This window comes from Saccostrea cucullata, unplaced genomic scaffold (assembly GCF_032062105.1).
Source record: "Saccostrea cucullata isolate Sc308-1 unplaced genomic scaffold, CSIRO_AGI_Scuc_v1 ctg1233, whole genome shotgun sequence".
Taxonomy (NCBI): domain Eukaryota; kingdom Metazoa; phylum Mollusca; class Bivalvia; order Ostreida; family Ostreidae; genus Saccostrea; species Saccostrea cuccullata.
Window position 1 is genome coordinate 1 of NW_026921611.1, and position 24,544 is coordinate 24,544.

At 35.9% G+C, this 24,544-nt stretch overlaps 2 protein-coding genes across 2 annotated transcripts; both read right to left on the minus strand.

The window, feature by feature from the left end:
- Nucleotides 1-1,075: 1,075 nt before the first annotated feature.
- LOC134260426 (uncharacterized) lies at nucleotides 1,076-2,398 on the minus strand. The gene has a single exon (XM_062742987.1). It carries the CDS (start codon nucleotides 2,396-2,398, stop codon nucleotides 1,076-1,078), a length of 1,323 nt encoding a protein of 440 aa, XP_062598971.1.
- Nucleotides 2,399-14,107: 11,709 nt separating this feature from the next.
- On the minus strand, nucleotides 14,108-17,739 carry LOC134260427 (ficolin-2-like). The gene is made up of 5 exons (XM_062742988.1): nucleotides 17,637-17,739; nucleotides 16,088-16,224; nucleotides 15,818-15,914; nucleotides 15,445-15,612; nucleotides 14,108-14,307 (listed from the first exon to the last, which is right to left on the minus strand). Exons 1-5 carry the CDS (start codon nucleotides 17,737-17,739, stop codon nucleotides 14,108-14,110), a joined length of 705 nt encoding a protein of 234 aa, XP_062598972.1.
- Between the last annotated feature and the right edge of the window lie 6,805 nt (nucleotides 17,740-24,544).

Genomic DNA, 24,544 nt, shown 5'->3' on the forward strand with positions numbered 1-24,544 from the left:
TCGGAAATTAAAGCATATTTTTAAACTCAATGATGGTAGTAAATCTTAATTTTCTGAGAATAAATAGATTGTATTGAACATTTGTATATCTTTAAATTATTAAACTTATTTTTTATATAATATATTTCATATAACTTTATTTCAGATTCAACGCTTATTTTGTCATTTAAAGGATATATAAGATAAAAGGCATTTTCTTTTGAATTGAGACATCAGATATACATATATAAAGCCCATGTCTCTTATGTAAGAACGTATAAACACATTCCTAATACTAAGATATGTACAGCAAAATTAAAAGTGCATCGTTTAGATTTTTTCAACTTATACATTTTACAATTGCCAATAATATCATATTTAAATATCTATGCAGACAATACATCAACAATCACACAAAATACACTAACCTGGTCCGGATATCGAAGGTCACCTTGTTGTCTATCATATAACACCATCACAAGTCTGTTACCCTGGTCCGTAGATCGAAGGTCACCTTGTTGTCTATCATATAACACCATCACAAGTCTGTTACCCTGGTCCGTAGATCGAAGGTCACCTTGTTGTCTATCATATAACACCATCACAAGTCTGTTACCCTGGTCCGTAGATCGAAGGTCACCTTGTTGTCTATCATATAACACCATCACAAGTCTGTTACCCTGGTCCGTAGATCGAAGGTCACCTTGTTGTCTATCATATAACACCATCACAAGTCTGTTACCCTGGTCCGTAGATCGAAGGTCACCTTGTTGTCTATCATATAACACCATCACAAGTCTCTTACCCTGGTCCGTAGATCGAAGGTCACCTTGTTGTCTATCATATCATCCTCTGTTACCCTGGTCCGTATATCGAAGGTCACATTGTTGTCTATCATATAACACCATCACAAGTCTGTTACCCTGGTCCGTAGATCGAAGGTCACCTTGTTGTCTATCATATAACAGCATCACAAGTCTGTTACCCTGGTCCGTAGATCGAAGGTCACCTTGTTGTCTATCATATAACACCATCACAAGTCTGTTACCCTGGTCCGTAGATCGAAGGTCACCTTGTTGTCTATCATATAACACCATCACAAGTCTGTTACCCTGGTCCGTAGATCGAAGGTCACTTGTTGTCTATCATATAACACCATCACAAGTCTGTTACCCTGGTCCGTAGATCGAAGGTCACCTTGTTGTCTATCATATAACACCATCACAAGTCTGTTACCCTGGTCCGTAGATCGAAGGTCACCTTGTTGTCTATCATATAACACCATCACAAGTCTGTTACCCTGGTCCGTAGATCGAAGGTCACCTTGTTGTCTATCATATAACACCATCACAAGTCTGTTACCCTGGTCCGTAGATCGAAGGTCACATTGTTGTCTATCATATAACACCATCACAAGTCTCTTACCCTGGTCCGTAGATCGAAGGTCACCTTGTTGTCTATCATATAACATCATCACAAGTCTGTTACCCTGGTCCGTAGATCGAAGGTCACCTTGTTGTCTATCATATAACACCATCACAAGTCTGTTACCCTGGTCCGTAGATCGAAGGTCACCTTGTTGTCTATCATATAACAGCATCACAAGTCTGTTACCCTGGTCCGTAGATCGAAGGTCACCTTGTTGTCTATCATATAACACCATCACAAGTCTGTTACCCTGGTCCGTAGATCGAAGGTCACCTTGTTGTCTATCATATAACACCATCACAAGTCTGTTACCCTGGTCCGTAGATCGAAGGTCACCTTGTTGTCTATCATATAACAGCATCACAAGTCTGTTACCCTGGTCCGTAGATCGAAGGTCACCTTGTTGTCTATCATATAACATCATCACAAGTCTGTTACCCTGGTCCGTAGATCGAAGGTCACCTTGTTGTCTATCATATAACACCATCACAAGTCTGTTACCCTGGTCCGTAGATCGAAGGTCACCTTGTTGTCTATCATATAACACCATCACAAGTCTGTTACCCTGGTCCGTAGATCGAAGGTCACCTTGTTGTCTATCATATAACACCATCACAAGTCTGTTACCCTGGTCCGTAGATCGAAGGTCACCTTGTTGTCTATCATATAACATCATCACAAGTCTGTTACCCTGGTCCGTAGATCGAAGGTCACCTTGTTGTCTATCATATAACACCATCACAAGTCTCTTACCCTGGTCCGTAGATCGAAGGTCACCTTGTTGTCTATCATATAACACCATCACAAGTCTGTTACCCTGGTCCGTAGATCGAAGGTCACCTTGTTGTCTATCATATAACACCATCACAAGTCTGTTACCCTGGTCCGTAGATCGAAGGTCACCTTGTTGTCTATCATATAACACCATCACAAGTCTGTTACCCTGGTCCGTAGATCGAAGGTCACCTTGTTGTCTATCATATAACACCATCACAAGTCTGTTACCCTGGTCCGTAGATCGAAGGTCACATTGTTGTCTATCATATAACACATCACAATCTGTTCGAAGGTCACTTGTTGTCTATCATATAACACCATCACAAGTCTGTTACCAAGGTCCGTAGATCGAAGGTCAACATGTTGTCTATCATATAACACCATCACAAGTCTCTTACCCTTGTCCGTAGATCGTAGGTCACCTTGTTGTCTATCATATAACACCATCACAAGTCTGTTACCCTGGTCCGTAGATCGAAGGTCACCTTGTTGTCTATCATATAACACCATCACAAGTCTGTTACCCTGGTCCGTAGATCGAAGGTCACCTTGTTGTCTATCATATAACACCATCACAAGTCTGCTACCCTGGTCCGTAGATCGAAGGTCACCTTGTTGTCTGGTCCGTAGATCGAAGGTCACATTGTTGTCTATCATATAACACCATCACAAGTCTGTTACCCTGGTCCGTAGTCTCACCTTGTTGTCTATCATATCGAAGGTCACCTTGTTGTCTATCATATAACACCATCACAAGTCTGTTACCCTGGTCCGTAGATCGAAGGTCACCTTGTTGTCTATCATATAACACCATCACAAGTCTCTACACCATCACAAGTTACCCTGGTCCGTAGATCGAAGGTCACCTTGTTGTCTATCATATAACACCATCACAAGTCTGTTACCCTGGTCCGTAGATCGAAGGTCACCTTGTTGTCTATCATATAACACCATCACAAGTCTGTTACCCTGGTCCGTAGATCGAAGGTCACTTGTTGTCTATCATATAACACCATCACATATAACACCATCACAAGTCTGTTACCCTGGTCCGTAGATCGAAGGTCACCTTGTTGTCTATCATATAACACCATCACAAGTCTGTTACCCTGGTCCGTAGATCGAAGGTCACCTTGTTGTCTATCATATAACACCATCACAAGTCTGTTACCCTGGTCCGTAGACGAAGGTCACCTTGTTGTCTATCATATAACACCATCACAAGTCTGTTACCCTGGTCCGTAGATCGAAGGTCACCTTGTTGTCTATCATATAACATCATCACAAGTCTGCTACCCTGGTCCGTAGATCGAAGGTCACCTTGTTGTCTATCATATAACACCATCACAAGTCTGTTACCCTGGTCCGTAGATCGAAGGTCACCTTGTTGTCTATCATATAACACCATCACAAGTCTGTTACCCTGGTCCGTAGATCGAAGGTCACCTTGTTGTCTATCATATAACACCATCACAAGTCTGTTACCCTGGTCCGTAGATCGAAGGTCACCTTGTTGTCTATCATATAACATCATCACAAGTCTGTTACCCTGGTCCGTAGATCGAAGGTCACTGTTGGGCGGCGATAGGAACTCTTTTGTGTGCAGTGTATACGGATTCCTTAAAGCTAGACCTCTTCCATGTAATTTCCTGTCAGTAGAATTTCACTGACTTTGCCATTATTTAAATAACATATTGGCAATTAATTTAAGATTATACATAAAATTATGCGTCCTTGACATTATCTTGTACATGTAAGATTCCTCTAGGTCCCTTGCCACACCAGAGAGATAATCTGACCACGCCTCCAGGATTCGCCATTAAATCTTCGTCCTTTCCGGGAGCGAGGATGGGCGCATGGGACCTTTGTTACGAAGTTCACGATCGTCGGTGTTTATTAAGGACTTATTCACACTGTAGACAAAAAAGATGATTTTTATTCATGGCAGGTAAAATTATATAGAGAATCAAATAAAATGAAAACAAAATGAAGTTGCATATTTTAGTTACATATTTCTAGTTCCCTGTCGGTGAAACAAGATGGACTAAAGGTTTCCACTGCTTTCGTCCCTCTCTGTCCGCCCTGATTTTCTATCCGACTAGCTTTTGTATATGTTGCTTGGCCTTGATTAGTTATAGATAAATTTTTATTTTTGATCCATTTCAATAATTTCTGATAAACTTTTCAGTTCTGAAGGGAACCGGATTGCACTTGCCGGTAGGGGACTGATATTGCTAATGCAACACTCTCACAACGTTTTTTTTTTTTCAGATTCTTTTAATCCCTAAATATTCATTACCTTAAAGTAATTTTGATCGATATGGATCTAATTGTCTTCAAGAATAAAATATTTAACATATTCTGAACTAAAATTCATTCTTAACCTTATAATCATATTGTTTTTAAAGGTAAATAAACAAGGGACCGATGAAACCTACAACATAGATGCAGAAGATCCGGCCTGTAGTAACTAGTTACGATTCGTAAATTCTCCCACCAAATATCAACAGGAAAATGCCGTTCCTATCACGTGCGAGAGCATCATCCTCTATATGACGTCACGTGACGTAGAGCCTGGTTAAGAGCTTCTGGTCTAGTATGGGGATGGATATGGGAGGTTTTTAGGCGTAAACCGCATACATCCGGGTAATTATAAACAACACGTTTTATGGTTAATTGTTTACGTCCGAATATTTAAACCATCTGCTTAATCACATCTCACATAACTTGACCATATACAATGTGGTCATTAAAACATTTTTATGCCCCCTTGAACGAAGTTTTCGGGTTTATAGTTTTTGTCCTGCCCGTCCCTCTGTCTGTCTGTCTGTCTGTCTGTCTGTCTGTCTCTCTCTCTCTCTTTGTGTGTCTCGCTGTCTGTTTGTCTGTGTGTACGCAAACACTTTAATACTGCCCATAGCTTTTGATTTAGTGGAGCTAATGTGTATTCTTTGTGACAAGACCTTTCTTACACTACTGGACGAAAAAAGTGCTGAGAATCCCAAATTTTACTGATAAAGTTTGATAATTACTGATACTGTGCTGTTGTTGCTGATAAATACTGATATTTACTGTTATTATTACTGTTGTTGCTGATATTTTTTGTTGTTTCTGATAAATACTGATAATTACTGTTGACTTTTACTGTTGAGTCTGATAAATACTGATAAATACTGTTTAGGTACTGTCGTTGCTGAGAATTGCTGATAATTACTGTTGAGGTACTGTCGATGCTGAGATTTACTGATAATTACTCTGGTCATTGTTTTTAACCTGGTAATTGGTTTAAAATAAAACAGCGGACTATAAAAACCTTTAATTATTACTTTCTTTTACTTGGATTATCAGGACGAAATTTTCATATTTCTTTAAATATTCTGCTTGTGACAAAATTACATGACTGTATGTATCTATGCTGATCTCAATTTCTACTATTACCTTTGTGAAAATTTTGACAATAATCAAATGAAATATTGATAGAATGAATATATAGAAATAGAATTAATAATAAAAAATTAACTGAAGAAAAAAAATGGCATTTTACTTTTGCATAAGATATTCTTGAAAAATAAACTGTAAATAAAAAGAAAAGTATGCTATCTTAAAAAAGATCCATCACTAGGTCAACTGGTCGAGTTTGGACAACATTTTGTTTTTTAAGGCCTTTTTTTCTCGAAAACAATAATATTTATCTTGTTAAATGTTCAGTTTTCTGGTCTCTTTTTGTCGAAATATTTGAAAATTTGCTCGAAAATTAGAAATTTTATCCCTTTTAAAAAGTAACTAAGAGGTGAAATCAGGTTTGAATATGTTCAATCTGTGGGCTCTGATTTTAATTAATAATTTATTTATTTATTCATTTATTTTAATGTTATGTAGACGTTTGTAGATCGTCCAAGAATTAAACTCCTCCACATGTACATATGTACAAGCACACACTGTATGCATGTGCAACCGGCAAATGGGGCGAGCTGATTAAAAATTAGTGGTTAAGAATCCCTAGTGCAAAGGTTCATGTGTTTAGTTTGTCTCTTAAAATTTAAATACAAAATCATTTTTTATTTAATCAGTTTTGAAATCTCGTTAATTTTTTTTATTTGATTTTATGGAATGGGAAATAAGAACTGAAATGAGACTTAATTTAATATGTTACTATTGGTATATGATCAAATTGATCGATTTTAATTTTGCATGGTAAAAAGTTGAAAGGAAAACATTTTTAATTGATTTCAATTGATCAGAAATCGGTGATCGACCTGTGATTTTACTGTATTGTGTACATGTCTTCAGCCCCGGGGTAGAACGGCCGGGGGTACAACTTGTATATTCCATGCAAATTGTAGTGGTCAGCGTAACAATGGGCACTAATTACCTATTGTTCTTCGTCTGCGGCTACTGGTGTTATCAATAAACAAACTACCTACACTGTACATGTACTCGCTACTTTGGAACAATCTCAAAGTTTATGGTCGCACGAAAAAAAAATCCGTAATATTGAATTTGATGACGAATAAAATTGATAGACAAAATATTTAGAATAGAACACTTTGGTACTATAATAAAAAAAAAGATATATACATGTATATCATGTACGTTGTACAGACTTATTTTAATTATTAATTCAATTCTCAAAGATCTATCTTTCTTCATTTTTTTTCCATTACGCATATTTCTTCAATGAATCAATCAATCATTTATTTGAATCTTTTTACCATTTTACATTAGTATACATAGACCATAAAAACATATAAAATGTAGGTGATTTTATACATAACATTAGGCATGCGTGAATAAAAAACTAAACAAAATTTTTTTGTAGGATGCTATAAATGCGAAGTAAGGGAATTTAGGCTGGGGAGTAACTATACCTTGTTTATCAGATAAAAGAATATCCTGGGGGAGGTGGTCACATGTATTTTCAATTCTGAATCTCTGCTAACGATGGTTTGGGACCGGTAAATACGTAGACGAGAAATTGACTTCAATATTTAATTTTAAAAAAAGTGTGCAAAATATACAAACATATAGATATAAAGAGAAAGATTGTTTAGTGAAGCACTTTTTTGAAATAATATTAGAATTAATTGTACACAATTCAGATGCAGGGAAACTCCACTTCGCTATATCCGAGAAAAATAAAACCTTAAATGTATGGATTTTGGATGTCAGAAACATAACGTTGTGTATCGCACTCATGAAATGTTATAATTACTTCAGCTCTGAATTTTGTATGGTTCATTGCAATTGATTCTCTAAAATAATTTTATTCATGCATAATTATAAAAAATTCGATAAGTATAATATCATAACTTACATGACTTTTAAAACACACAACTAAAGAACAGACCTTGCCCTATCGGCTATCACTTAATTGCAAACAGTGTTTCACCCCCTCCTTTTTGTGCTACAATCAAGTAAAATCATATAAATAAACACCAAGTCTGTAGTGTTCGTTTATACAAAGGTCTAGGACAAAAATGGAATTAAAAAAAAAATTATAATCTCTGCACAAAATTCTAATTTTACAAAAACGCAAGCCGTAACGATATCCCTATGGCAGAATGTACTAATAATTGACCCGATTCTAAAACGAAAGTAGAACGTTTACACGTGGTTGACATGTATGTTCCAGAACAACAAGCACAAAGTGTGCATTAATGGAAAAAGTTAATTCAAGTTATGATTTATTTTATTTTGTTTTTTAACTGACTGATCGCATATAACATGTTTAAGGAGTGGCGCATAATATTAGAAGCCATATGCCCATAGTCTTAAAACTGTATACAATGAAAAAAGAATTAGCCTAAAGAAAGAGATGTATATATTTCATTGACTGAAAATCACACTGCATAAAATTTATGTCATGTAGTGTACAATACTAAAGCCTTATCAAATAATTTAAAAGAGAGAGAGAGAGAGAGAGAGAGAGAAAGCTAGAAAGCGACATAATGATATAAAATTCGCATGGAGGACATCGGAGAACTAGAGCACGCTGTCTACATAATATATATAAAAAAATAATTAAAGATGTTTCAATTTAATTATTTAACCCTGTCACATTTTTCTATAAAATAAAAAAGTGTACGCTTAAGACTAGATTTTATGACAAATATTTAATACTGTCTTGTTAAAATGAGAGCTTAATTTAAAAGTAAATGGAAAGGGGGGGGGTGTTTTCAACTTAATGTGCTCATGCAGACACGTAGCATCGTTTTTGAAAGGGGGGGGGGGGTTGTGGTCGACTTTTTTCAAGGCCAACTTCCTTTCATTTCCGATTTTTTTCCCATATTTCCTTGCTATAGATATACTGTGGTAAAAAGTGTGAGGGGACCATCTTTTCCATGGACATTTTCTATAGTGAAGGTAATGTTGGGGAAAAAAGTGGGGGGGGGGCAGCCCCCCTGCCCCCCCCCCCCCCCCGGTTGCTACCTGCCTGTCATGCATTTTCAGTTCTCCACACGGTAAAATAAATTGATATTTACAAACATTGACTGTATTGAAGTATTAAAGATACCCACAAAAAGCTTTTGATGACAGTACATATACATGTGAGAAAAAATTTGAGATGAGATTTTTTTTTAACCTTTATGAACAAATATTAAACTAAAAAAAAAATAACTTGGGAAAAAAAACCACTGCAAATACAATATGAACATTTATGAAAGCTTATGTTAACATTATGGTCTAAAAATAATTATAATGAAATTAATAGCTGAAAACTGAAAACAAATTAATAAAACGTGACTTATTTATTTAGAATAATTTGTTTTGTAATTGACTGTAATGAATTTGTTAAAATACTTAAAAAAAAAACAAGAAATAATCATTTCTCAGGCTATTTTAATCCATTCCCAGGTTAGAAACATTGACCACAGTAATTATCAGTAAATCTCAGCATCGACAGTACCTCAACAGTAATTATCAGTAATTCTCAGCAGCGACAGTACCTCAACAGTATTTATCAGCATTTATCAGACTCCACAGTAAAAGACGACAGTAATTATCAGTATTTATCAGCAACAGCTAAAATTATCAGCAACAACAGTAAAAATAACAGTAAATATCAGTAATTATCAGCTAGAACAGCACCCTATCAGTAATTATAAAACATTATCAGTAAAATTTGGGATTCTCAGCACTTTTTTCGTCCAGTAGTGTTAGGGTACTACATAACTTGACATTTTGACCTTGACCTTGGAGTTTAACCCAGTTTTACACAAAAATTCCAAACGTTTATTTTGGTCATATCATTTGAATACTGGATACTAGTGTTGTTATAATTTATATATAATTCTCATATATATATTTTGTTCAGAGACCTTTCATTGGATACTAACAACTCTGACCTTGGAGATTTTAGTACTTGTGAAAAAAACTTTAACCTTGGCCATAACTTTTGAACGATAAGGCTTGGAGCTTTCATATTTCAACTAATTAATCCTTGTGACAAGACCTTTCATTTGATTTTAAAATCCTTGACCCTTTGACCTTGACCTTGGAGTTTGACACATTATTACACAAAAAATCCAAAGTTTTACTTCGGCCCTAATTTTTAAATGGTCGATACTAGGAATATCATATTTTAGATATCAATTCTTTGTGACAATAGCATTTTATTGAATCCAACTATTTAGACCTTTTGACCTTAGACATTACGTATTTACAAGAATACTTTAACTTTGGCCATAATTTTTGAATTGTAAGGTTTAGGTCTTTTAAACTTCGCTGATGTAGTCATTGTGAGAAAACCTTTCATTGGATATCAACACTTTTAACACTTTGACTTTGACCAGGTTTTTGACCTACTTTTTACAAAGAAATCGGAGTTTGTCCAACCATTAAAAACGCTAAACTTAGTCGTAACCTTTGCAGGTGGTGCAAGGGGTTTTTTTTTTATGTCAGATTTGTATTTTATGGAAAGGCCTCGCTTTAGGTACCGACGTATTTGATCTGCATTTGAGAAAGCTTAACCTTCGCTATGTTGCCATATGGCGGCATCAGTGTTTCACAAACACATCTTGTTATTACATGCTGTCGTTTCTTAGGAGGTTTTAAGGCGTAAACCCAATACACCTGGGTATATATGTAAACAATTTACTCATAACATGCCTTCATTTTTATCACATTCATACAATACCAAAAAGGATATTTTTGTCAAATTTCTCTAATTTGTATTTGATCAAAAAATTGCTACTCTTTCATCAAAAAATTATGTACATCATATTTAAATAAACTTCAAATAAAAAAGTGCACATTAATTCTGGAAAATATATTTCTGCAGTGTATCAAAATTGTTAATTTCTAATTTCATCCATAAACATTATGTTCATTTGTTATTCAAATTAAAATAAAGTCTGGCTTAGCTTTGCTAATGCTTGTTAAAAAATATTCTATTGGTACATTTACCACGACGCAAAAACGAGAAAGCAGTCTCTTCAAATTTCTGTTCAATTTGGGTGCCTTAGATCAAATTTTATATTTTTTTTTTCGAGCATGTAGGATGAAAAGCAACAACTCGGTGGTGTTTAAAATTTGAAGATGATATGATTTTTTTATTGTCCTTTTCTGCAGAAGTTGATCTCAACGGTTCATTTGCATTTCGTGCCAATGTTTTGACATTTAACGACAATGAAAGACTCATTTTTGGTAAATGGACACCAATTACGTATCAGAACTGAAATCCTAACGACGAGGGCGAGACAGCAGTTGATCCAATCTTTGGCCTCCTTTTGACTTATCATAACGACGGCAGGTAGCGCTTTGTGACTGAGAGAAACTACACGTACTATACAGGAGAAGACGATTAAAACTTCCCTTTATTTGTGAGGATTTTCCATTTTATTTGGAGCCAGAAGAGTGTTCTGTAAATTAATCTTTTATTTTCTTTAAATTAAAATAAACATTTGCAACCTTTATCTTTTTATATATAATTTCATTAAATATGGTGTAAAGAGTTCTATGTTAAAGTTAAAGTTAAATGCAATTTTCTTAAGTTTACTTCGGGTCGATTATTCATCTCCTCGGAGGAGATCTAGATTTATCCTCGGATCGTATATTCGACTCCTCGAAAGACATCTAGATTTATCCTCGGATCGTATATTCGTCTCCTCGGAAGACATCTAGATTTATCCTTATGTCTTAAATAAACTATGAATAGCGTGTACACAAAGACAGACTGTGCATTATAGTGTTTCCTTATTTTCCCAAGGGAACTTACGCCGGTATCTCTTCACACCATACGTACAAACATTTTAGCAAAGTGTAATTTTTTTTCATTAATTTCTATCCATAATCCAAAAAATAAGGGACAAATATATTTTGCTGTGACGATCGGTCCATCTGTCTGTTTGTTTGTGATTTTTTTTTTGATTTATCTGTAATTGGGGAAATCAATTAGCCCTGACTGCAGCCTTTAATTGGTTTGAGCTATAGATTTCATACTCAACAGATGGATATAATATAAAAGAACCTATCCTTGGGTTTAATTTTTTTTCTTTATTTTGACTTTCATATGAGAATTTAAGCCTCGATCAATGAGATATGGTTTTTATATTTCACTGGTGTATTCCACGTGTAAAAACTTTTCCTAGGGTACAAGTATTTTAGATTTTGATCTTTATGTTTGACTCACTTTTAGAAAAATTTTCAAAATTTTAATCTTAGCGTAGCTATTACACGGTTAAATCAAGTGATATCATACACCTCACGCTCAGAATTTGATAAGACCTTCTCTTGAGTACAAGCAGTAATGACCTTTAACCTTGAACTTATGGATTTGACCTACTTTTAAAAAACGTTAACTTTGGACGCTTTTACTGAATATTTAGTGCTAGGGGTTAACTATTTGACCGGTTCATTTCTTGTGGTAAGAACTTCTCTTGAATACCAATATTTTCTTTTTATTCTATATCCTTTTATTTGGACATCAGACTTTGACTTCTTTTGAAAAACTTTGGTTATAACTTTTGAATGTTTGATTCCGTGACTTTTATATTTCACCTGTGTATTCTTTCTGAAATTCTTTTGGGCATCATTAATATTGACTCCTTGACCTTGTCCAGTTTGACCTACTTATGAAAATCTCTAATTTTGGTCTAAAGTATTGAACTGTTGCTGCTTTTATTGTTTTTTTAGAAGGTAGACTCAATGTGAGAAACGTTTCTTTTGGTACCAAAACTAGTTTTATATTGACCTTGGTCTTTGACCTGCAAACGACTACATTAATCATAAGCCTCTTTGTGTCACAAACTTATCTTGGTTTTTCATCATTAGCTCCGAAGACTTTTCCTATTGATTTAATAACAAATTTCAAGTTGTAGTCTTTCACAGTTTTGGATATATATAAACAATAGTCTACACACTGTATAATAGAGAAGACCTGTCACACATATTGAATCATTTTGTTTAAAAGATGTAGTCTCATAATTGCAAAGGTATTTGCAAACATACTGATTTATGTTAGCTCGCTATGTTTTATTTGCAAAGACAGTTGCAGTTACAAGATAACATCTTTCAAAAAATAATGAATCAGTGCTTATATTTTTCTAACTCCTTGTCTTGTTTTGCAAATTTGATATTTTTTTCTAACTTACTTGAATTATCTCTAACCTAAATAACAATAAATTTAAATGATATCAAATTTTGCTTTTAACGTTTGTGACGTCAGAACAAAATGCATATTACACATGTTACCTTTTGACCCCCAATCTGCGTTAGGGTGTTTTGAAATAAAAAAAATACAAATAAAAAAATTACAGTATCGATATAAGTCTGCTATTACGTATATTGTGCATTCAAGAGCAGAAATTTTTCTTCAATGATTTTCTGTAGCAATAGAAGATACCACTCTTCAGAAAATGTGATTTCGTCTTACTTTAAGCTTATGATCTAGTATCATTGAGAATCTAGTATCATTGTGCTTCTTGTCACACCTAAAATTCAAGCTATCTAAATATTTATGGTATAATTAGATTTGTGGAAAGAAATGTTCAGTATGCCTCACTTCAACATTTTAGCTTATTTTCTCCATGATATTAAAATAACGATAATTTCAATTTAAGCGGTTTCAAGTAGATTAATGGATAATTAAATGCTCATCCATTAAAAATTAAAAATACTGCATGGATGGAAAAAGATGGGGATATGTTTTTAGAGAAGTATAATCTTAGATGCATTGTACCTCAAAACATGACCATCAAATATACCTATGAATTTTTTTTAAATACGTACATCTAAACATCTTTATTACAATGAAACTTGTCTTATCCGACATGCACGGGGAACAGATATTAAATATATTTGTCGGAATAAACAAAGTAAGTATTGTCGCGTGTAAAAATCATTGAGATATGTATAAATGACAAATGAAATTAAATAGCTGGAAATCACTGAAAAGAGTATTGCATGTGTCGGATTAAACAGGTTCCACTGTAATAGGTTTAACAATAAAGTAATCGTCATCCCAATTCTCCGCCCAGTTATCTCCATTTATCAGTGTTTGGAAAAAAACAACGAATTTTTTCTATTTTCAAATTTATTACAACACATATAAAGTACATCTTTTACTGAATATATTCAGTATCGCTTTACAGAGCAGTTCAACACCCTTCTTTTACTGTTTGTTACTTGATGTTAAATATTTAAAAAAAAAGAACTCAGCAATAAAAATTGATTTAAAACCGTCTCTTGAAGGTTTCCATAATCCATGGATGATCTTTCGTCTGTTAAAAAAAATTAAATTAATACTTCACAGATAAATTTAGGATAGCATATTTTTTCTATTAAAAACAACTTTTATAGCTGAAATTTTCAGAGTAATACAAACATAAAAAAATTGACATTAAAATGTAATGATGTTTACCTAGTTCCGTCTGATCATCATGGTGGCCCCCCTCACTGATGTCCCACTCGTTACTGTGGGATTTCATGGATACATCCAAGACCCCGGGGACAATTGACCGTTGAGGAAGGCGTGGTGACAGCGGTTAAACCACCAGCCTCCTCTAATGTCACTGTGAGCAGCACAGTTAGCACTGCTCCGCCTGTCATTGTCTCTGTCTTGGGTGGAGAATGACATCCCAGACAGGTCAAAGTTAGAAGAACCCGTGTCAAACATACTGTCTCCTGTAAAGTTAAACAAAGGAATCACAGAGATAATTGATTTATATATATTCTATCTAACTGTCATTAATAATACTGAGGTAATTCTAAGATAGACAGCTTTAGGTGATGGAAAGAGTGATAATATTTATTTAGTTCAGTCATTGAATCCCGGGTGTCTTAATACTGGCACCTGCAGATTTAGAAAAACAATACATAACAGAGATAATAATTATTAATTCATATCACATTGATTTTGATATTTAAGTAAATCTGAGATACGCAGTTTAAAGTGTTGTTTCCTGGAAAGAGAGATAAAAATAATACAAAACAACAAAACACTGCGTAATTCACATAACATCCTTTCTAGTGTAACAATAAACAACAGACGTGTTACACTTGTTAGCAGATAATTCTTCAAATCTGCACATTTTTTAAATTGAATATCCTAGAACTTTAGCCTCACAACTTTTACTCGGAGATATGTTCCGTTATGATATAACTGAAATATCTAATATTAATTTGGATACATATTCTTAGAACACGTTTTACACCTTCCTTCAACAAAATTTGCCAAAAATGAAGATATGTCTAATAAGTCAAGATAAAATTTACAGCATTTTTCACCTGAAAATCACATATTTTGACTAATATTTCAAATTTAACATCACTGACCCCAACTTTCTCTTTCATTATTTTGAAGTTCTCGATTCTTGTGACTAATCAGCACAAAAGTGGAAAAAATATTCATTTAAGAAAATGTTTTATTGGCTTTTAATTATTTTCATACACCAAAAATGTTACTTTTTTGGTGCAAAAAGGTCACACAATAATTTACGCGCACTAATTTGCAAGTTTTGTTCAATGATAGATATTATTCAAACTTTTTTACGTAAAAAAAAAAAATTAAATTTATTGCCTTGGTTACATCTGGTTCAATATGATAAAAGTTAACTCAATTTTTCAAAATTTAGAGTTTGAGTGAAAAAAGGTCAACTTAATTGTATCGTAGATCAATAGGATGCACACTGACACACTATTTTTCCTGCAATTTTGAGTCACACTATATGAGAACTTATCTAAAATATACTTCTAAAAAATCCTTGATCTCACAAATTTCACGTGCGACATACCTTTAGGAATTAACGTAGATACACTTACCCAAGGTTCCCGTGGCAGGTCCTGCAAGAAAGAGTTGATATTTTCCTGCTTCGTCGGAGACAGAGAATCCGTCGTACATTTCATACAGCGTTGTACTATTCTGTAGAGTTATGGTCACATACAGGGATGAGGTACCTTCTTTGGTTAATTGATGGATAACGTCATTTCCTGAATTAAGATAATGATTTTCTTATTTTCTTTTTACTCTTTACTAGGTATATCAGTCTTACATGATATGTAAATATCGGAGAACACATATTACCAAGTATAAAGCTCAGATCTTTATTATGCTTCAATCTATTACCTGACACACGTATTTTTTTTTAAATTTTGAAGGAATAAAAGTTCCTATTTGCAAGCAATTTACACTTACCAACCCAGACATCCTGTTCTGAGGCGCCGAAACCATTTTTGTATTCCGTCCAGGTCCTGTCAAAGTCCAGGGATCCATTAATTCGCTTTTGGATTGCCTTTAAAGTTAACACGTATAGCAAATCATTGTTTTTAACATTTGAGGGATCAATATGTTATGATATAAGCTAAGAATATTTTTCAGTCCATATTCTGTTAAACAACAAAACAACAAAACATTGAGTGTGAAATAAATTGTATAATATGCCTTATATTAAAATAAACAACAAACCGTCCATCCCCCGCCCATTGTAGTCATATCGCAGTATGCCGGGACAGGACTGGTAATGGTAACATAGGGGTAGATTTCGTACACCCCTGAATTAAAGTATCCATCTGATTGAAGATCGTTACAGTCTATGGGAATGACTAGAGTAGAAAAAAATTACAATTCATAAAAGATAATTAAAAAATAATACAGAAATCATACTGTGTAAATACAATCCACAGAAATATCTCATAAAAAGTGGCCCCGGGGCCACAGCGCGCCCCTGTGCACATCGGGGTTGTATTCCCCCCCCCCCCCCCCCTTCCAGGCATTCATCATTTGAACAAATTAGAATCTACACTACCTGAGGATGATTCCATATAAATATCACTAATTATAGCTTTGACGTACTTGAAAAGAGGATTTTAAAAGGTTTCCCTATATATTTCTATGTAAAACTTAGGTCGGCCATTTTGGCCCCACCCTAGCCCCGGGGGTCATGATTTGAATTAACTTGAATCTACACTACCTGAGGATGATTCCACATGAGTTTCATCTTTCCTGGCCCAGTGGTTCTGGAGAAGAAGATTTTTAAAGATTTTTCTTATATATTCCTATGTAAAACTAGGGTCGGCCATTTTGGCCCCACCCTTGCCCCGGGAGCCATGATTTGAATAAACTTGAATCAACACTACCTGAGGATGATTCCACATGAGTTTCATTTTTCCTGGCCCAGTGGTTCTTGAGAAGAAGATTTTTAAAGATTTTTCCTATATATTCCTATGTAATACTTGGGTCGGCCATTTTGGCCCCACCCTTGCCCCGGGGGTCATGATTTGAACAAACTTGAATCTACACTACCTGAGGATGATTCCACATGAGTTTCATCTTTCCTGGCCCAGTGGTTCTGGAGGAGAAGATTTTTAAAGATTTTTCCTATATATTCCTATGTAAAACTTGGGTCGGCCATTTTGGTCCAACCCTTGCCCCGGGGGTCATGATTTGAACAAACTTGAATCTACACTACCTGAGGATGCTTCCACATGAGTTTCATCTTTCCTGGCCCAGCGGTTCTTGAGAAGAAGATTTTTTAAAAATGTCATTAATTTTTAACAAATTCATGATTATCTCCCTTTGGAAAAGGGCGTTGCCCTTCATTCGAACAAACTTGAATCCCCTTCACCAAAGGATACTCTGTGCCAAGTTTGGTTGAAAATGGCCCTGTGGTTCTTGAGAAGAAGATGAAAATGTGAAAAGTTTATGACAACAACAACAACGACGACGACGACGACGACGACGACAGACAACGGACAAATTTTGATCAGAAAAGCTCACTTGAGCCTTCGGCTCAGGTGAGCTGAAAATGGTACTGGAATCATTGAATGTATATATAATCCATAGAAAGAACTAATAGAAAAATATACCTCCTTAATGCTGGTATTCTTATTACAGAAATTGAAGTGATAAGAAATAATAAAAAAAAACTATTACTTAGTCATGCTGAGCGATAAAAATCATGATATTAATCTGATTTGTGGCAATTAAATTAAATAAAGAAAATAAACAGATATACCTACAGTTATGTGAGAAGTATCTTCAGCCACCCTCATTAGACATCCCCGACTTAAAAATCTTCGTGTGGGTACGACATTTCTTCGTCTGAGGATTAAACCCATAGAAACTACACTCTCTTTGGCAACACGCTGCACACTCTATAACTGATGTAGAGTTGTGCTCTCCTAAAAGGTCTTTATTTGAATTCTTATCATCAATTTCCAGTTGTGCGGTGTATTTCCTCGAAATAATGGTAGATTGGCTCACCGCAAAAAAAGACCAAAACTAAAATTATTACACAGAGGACGCCAATGTTGTAACTTGTACTTAGAACTACTGGCTGCGTTGTGGGGTATCTGTAGAAATTTGCTATGTAGTATACAGAACGCCAAATATAAATATCAAAATATACATCAATTACTATAGGATATGGGGCAGTTAGGTGGGCAATGCTTCTATGGGACTTGGAGTGACAATTGGAAAAAAATGTAATATTACTCTCTTGGAATTTTACCCAATAGTGTTACCTCTTAAAGTTTGGAGTCATATTTTTAATAACAAATGCATTTATTTTTACACAGACAATTATGCCCTTGTGCATATCATTAACAAGCAATCGTACAAGGATAAAAGTATAATGTATTTGGTAAGAGAGTGTCACAATTTTTATTAAATTTGCTCATGTCGGTTATGGCGTACCATAATTTCAATTCTCACCGTATACTCGTTACGGATAGTTGGTCACGGCTGTCAGACCAGTTTGTAAAATTGTCGACGTGTGAGTTCAGAGCAGGCCGTAGAAGGGAGAAGGTGTGTCCTTCCGTAGTGAAAATGTATAACCTGTGTGGTCTCCAGATAAAAAAGCTGTGTGCATTTGGCCTGAATGTTTGGTGTGTTTGAGAAGTTTTCCTGTGTGGAAAGTGTAGTATTTTTAGTACATTGGCATCGGTGAGTTTGAAATGTTTATTTTCTTAGCTAGGTTATTCTGTTTGTTTGGTTTTCTTTTTATAAAGTTATTACTTTGTTCAGTTTTATTTTTGATAGATAATATACTCGACATATCCATTTATTCCTTATTAATGCGTTATTACCGACTATGGAAACCCAGACCTTGAAATACTGTGTTATTATAGGTGACCAGCTCGACCAGCTGTGAATACAAGTAACGTAAGTGTGACGTTATAGGGTGTCGTTACTACAGCGTTGGAGGAAATCCTACGTACTAAGACGTTGACGGGTTTATGTGGACTTTGTCACAACGATAACTGGAACTTAAACCAACGACTGTGTGTTTAAAGAACGAACAATACGGTAACGTCTTGGGGTCACATTTGTAGCAAGATATCTACGGATTTGTGCACGTGTCGAGGAAACATTCGTCTGGTCGGGTTTGACAAGATTTTAGTCGGTATATAGACACTATTATTATTTTTTTTTTTTTTTTTGTTTATTATATTTTTTTTTTTTTAGGTTTTTTTGGTATTTGTGTGAGTGTTGTGTGTATGCGTGTTCGGAGTGTGTATATATTGTTTTGAGCACTATAATAAACTTTTGTTTGCACATACTCTTTGTTCTTTTTCAAAGCTTGGTTGCAGCGAGGGTTTATTTCCATGCCATTTATCACAAATTGTGACAATTGGGGGCTCGTCCGGGATGGAAATATTTTATATCAAAATATCCTTACGCTGTTTAACTGAACTTTGAAAATGGAGAAAGAGTTAGAGAAATTAGTGGAGATTGGGCAAAAGTTAGGTCTGCACGGAGATCAGTTGTTGGAATATGTTAGAGAAAAAGAAAGATCAGAAAGAAAAGTTGAAGAAGATAAATTATTGAGAGAAGAGAGAGCAAAGGAAAGAGAGGCAAAGAGAGAAGAGAAAGAACTAGATTTGCAGATAGTACAATGTGAGCAAGAGTCTAGGAGAAAAGAAAAAGAGTTGAGCATGGAGATGCAAATGAAAGAATCAAGCAATCATTTGGCATTGTTAGAAAAACAAATTCAGTTAGAGAGAGTTAAAGCAGAGGCATTGACATTAGAAGTTAGTGCTAAGCATCAGAGTGCCCCCATGTCCCCTGAGGTGTCTGTTCAAAATCGTGCCAAGATGCCCAAACTTCCTCCCTTTAATGATCAAAGAGACTGTATTGACGCTTATCTACAAAGGTTTGAAAGGTTTGCAGAAAATGCTAAGTGGTCTAAGGATACATGGTCAATAAATCTTAGTGCTTTGCTTACAGGTACTGCTCTTGAGGTTTACTCTCGTTTATCTCCAGGTGATGCATTTGATTATGATAAGCTCAAGTGTTCATTGCTTCAGAGATTTAGAATGTCCGAAGAAGGTTTCCGCGAGAAATTCAGAGGTTGTAAACCAGAAAAAGGTGAGATCCCTCCTCAGTTTTTCGCGCGTTTAGACAATTATCTGAAAAGATGAATGGAACTCGCGAAATCCCCATTAACGTTTGATGGCTTAAGAGATCTTATGCTGCGTGAACAATTTATTTCAAGTTGTAGTAAGACTTTAGCTACTTTCTTACGAGAACTTCATCCGAAAGATGTTAAAGAAATGACGCGGTTAGCAGAGCAATTTATTGAAGCGCACGGCACTTCTTCATTTTCTCACGATCGCACAAATTATCAAGTAGCGACCAATGATGTGAGGTCAAGGTCAACAACGTTTCAAAAGAAACCTTTCTCAAGTTCAGGTAAGAATGATAGAAAGTGTTACGAGTGTGGTAGATCTGGCCACATCGCTAAAGATTGTTTTGACAGGTTGAAGAAAGGAAATCGTTCTCAGACTTACAAAAGCGCAGCGATGCTAAGCTCTGGTTCTTCATCAAAGGCTACTTCCCGATCTGCAAAATCACAGCACCAGAAAGTTGATGTTGAGAGTGAGCATCAACAAGGAAACCAATCTACTGATTCAGGTAAACATGTAGGTTCTTTGTGTATTTTGGCAGATAAATTGAAAGACTGTTGCATACAAGACAATCAAGTTACGTTACGTTGTGGGCATATGTTACCGGTCATTGGTGGAGCTTGTCGTGTTTGTCATAATATGCCAGTTTCAGATGGGTATGTAGGTAATCATCCTTTGGAGGTTCTGCGAGACAGTGGATGCACAGGAGTTGTGGTAAAAACCAGTCTCGTACCTAAATACCAACTGACAGGGCGGAGTGTGGAATGTGTACTCATCGACGGGACTGTCCGGAAAGTTCCCGAGGCTTACATCAATATACATACACCGTTCATAACAGGTAAGGTCAAAGCTGTATGTATGAACAACCCAGTCTATGGTTTAATCATAGGTAACATAAAAGGTGCAAGAGATCCCTCTGACCCTGATCCAAAATGGGACACTGGAAGAAATAATGAAGTTGAGGAAAACGATACACATGACTTGGTGGAAGGCTCAGCTGTACAGACAAGAGGTCAAGTACAGAAGGAAAAGGAAAAGTACAAAACGTTAAAGGTAACTACTATCACAGACAATTTCACTTCAGTAGATGATATGATAGTTGCACAAAATGAGGACGCTACACTGGATAAATATCGGGAATACGCAAAGACAGGTGTAAGGAAGTTTACAGGACAACAGAATGTATCTTGGTTTGTCATTGAAGATGGTCTTTTGTTCCGATATTTTCAGTCTCCGAAGGTTAGTAGCAATAACATTTTCAAACAGTTTGTTGTTCCTTCACCACACCGTATTACAGTTATGAAACTCGCACATGATTGTGTACTGTCTGGTCACTTAGGAATAAGAAAGACAACAGATAGGGTATTGTTTAACTTTTATTGGCCAGGTGTACAAGGTGATGTAGGAAGATATTGTAGATCATGTGACGTTTGTCAGCGAACCGTACCCAAAGGTAAGATCTTCCCAATTCCATTAGAGTCATTCAATTCCATTGAAACTCCTTTTGAACGAGTTGCTGTAGATTTGATTGGTCCAATTTTCCCAGCAACAGATCGTGGGAACAGGTATGTACTCACTATGGTAGATTACAGTACAAGATACCCCGAAGCCGTTGCACTCAAAGGCATTGAGACGGAACGTGTTGCTGAGGCATTGTTTGAATTCTTCACTAGACTTGGAATTCCTATGGAAATTTTATCAGATATGGGAACCCAGTTTACGTCCAACCTTATGAAAGAGGTAGGTCGTTTACTTTCCATTGCACAACTTACAACTACTCCGTACCATCCTGCCTGCAATGGTTTGGTTGAAAAGTTCAATGGAACACTTAAACAAATGCTCAGACGTATGGCTGCTGAAAGACCCAAGGATTGGGACAGGTATATAGCACCTTTATTATTCGCATACCGTGAAGTTCCTCAAGAGAGCATGGGTTTTTAACCATTTGAATTATTATATGGTAGATCAGTCCGAGGACAGATGACAGTTCTACGAGAGATGTGGACGAAAGAATTAAAAGACCCAGAAGTCAAGAGTACTTATCAGTATGTCATCGACTTGAAAGAGCGTTTAGAAGAGACATGTGAATTAGCTAGGAAGTCCTTACAAAAGTCCAGTCAGCGCTACAAGAAATATTACGATCGGAAAACAAGGTCACGTTCATTCAACGTTCAGGATAAGGTATTAATCCTCCTTCCGACGGACAACAACAAGCTACTCATGCAATGGAAGGGTCCATTTACCATTATTTCCAAATGTGGAATGGCTGACTACAGGGTGAATGTACAGGGCAAAATCAAAACTTTCCATGCTAACCTTTTGAAGAAGTATGTTGAAAGAGAGGTAAGTACACCGGAAGTTCTTAGTTCTTGTTCTATCATAGAAGAAGAAATACCTCAAGATGGTGAGACTTCAGAAGGTGAGAGTGATTTCCCTCTAGAGATACCGCCTTCCGAAGCTAAGGAGACATTTCAAGATGTGAATGTTGACACAGATCTAATTGAGCAGCAACAAGATGACGTCAAAAAGATTTTGTCGGAATTCAAAGATGTTTTGTCTGATTTACCAAATTTTACTCATTTGGCTCAACATGAGATACATCTGACAACTACGGATCCTATTCACAACAAACCGTATCAAATTCCATTTGCTCTACGTGATTCCGTTAGGGAAGAAATCAAGAAAATGATTGAGATGGACATCATAGAGCCGTCCGAATCTCCTTATGCCAGCTCTATCGTTGTTGCAAAGAAAGCTGATGGTTCTAAGAGAATATGCATCGACTTAAGAAAGCTAAACAAGGTGACAGTGTTTGATGCCGAACCAATGCCCGATCCCGAGGAAATTTTTGCTAGAATTGGACAAAGTAAGTATTTTACTAAAGTAGATCTTTGCAAGGGATATTGGCAAATTCCTATGAGGGACGAGGACAAAGACCTGACATCATTCGTCACTCCTGATGGTTTGTTTAGATTCAAAGTAATTCCGTTTGGTCTATCAAACGCGGCGGCGACGTTTAATCGCATGATGCGCATTTGTTGAAAGATTTGAAAGATACCGATAGTTTCATTGACGATATCTTGATTCATTCAGAAACGTGGGAAGAACATTTGGTGTCTATTAGGTGTTTATTACAAAGACTACGGTCGGGAAAACTGAATGCAAAACCATCTAAATGTTTTGTAGGTTTTAGCTCACTTGAATTTTTAGGTCACTCAGTTGGAAATGGTATAATGCGACCTAATAATGACAAACTTGAAGCAATTAAGAAAGCCCCTCGCCCTGAAACCAAGAAACAGGTACGTTCTTTCTTGGGACTGATTGGTTATTACCACAGGTTTGTTCCCAACTTTGCGGCAGTTGCTTGTCCTTTGACAGATTTGACTAAGAAAGGTACCCCAAATAAAGTCGAGTGGTCTGATGAACACGAGAGATCATTTATGAATCTAAAGTCATTGCTTTTACACGCCCCAATACTTAGACTCCCTGACTTTAACAAAGACTTCTTTCTCAGAACCGATGCTTCCGACTACGGAATAGGTGCTGTTTTGTTGCAGAAGCATGAGAAAATGTTCCCTGTCGCATATGCCAGTAGAAAGTTGAATGAAAGAGAGAGGAATTATTCTGTGATTGAGAAAGAGTGTTTAGCTATTGTATGGGCTATGAGAAAATTTCAGGCATACTTGTATGGTAGGACATTTGTTCTGCAGACAGACCATCAACCATTGGTCTATCTGAACAGATCAAAAGTGTCAAATGGTAGGTTGATGCGTTGGGCAATCTTTTTGCAATCCTACAATTTTGTAGTTCATGCTATCAAAGGTGTTGATAACGTAGGCGCAGACTTTTTGAGTCGTCATGTTTTGTAAATATTGTTGATTTGAATTTACTTTCAAAACATGTTTCCAATTTTGAAGCTGAAAACGGGAGGTATTGTCACAATTTTTATTAAATTTGCTCATGTCGGTGATGGCGTACCATAATTTCAATTCTCACCGTATACTCGTTACGGATAGTTGGTCACGGCTGTCAGACCAGTTTGTAAAATTGTCGACGTGTGAGTTCAGAGCAGGCCGTAGAAGGGAGAAGGTGTGTCCTTCCGTAGTGAAAATGTATAACCTGTGTGGTCTCCAGATAAAAAAGCTGTGTGCATTTGGCCTGAATGTTTGGTGTGTTTGAGAAGTTTTCCTGTGTGGAAAGCGTAGTATTTTTAGTACATTGGCATCGGTGAGTTTGAAATGTTTATTTTCTTAGCTAGGTTATTTTGTTTGTTTGGTTTTCTTTTCATAAAGTTATTACTTTGTTCAGTTTTATTTGTGATAGATAATATACCCGACATATCCATTTATTCCTTATTAATGCGTTATTACCGACTATGGAAACCCAGACTTTGAAATACTGTGTTATTATAGGTGACCAGCTCGACCAGCTGTGAATACAAGTAACGTAAGTGTGACGTTATAGGGTGTCGTTACTACAGCGTTGGAGGAAATCCTACGTACTAAGACGTTGACGG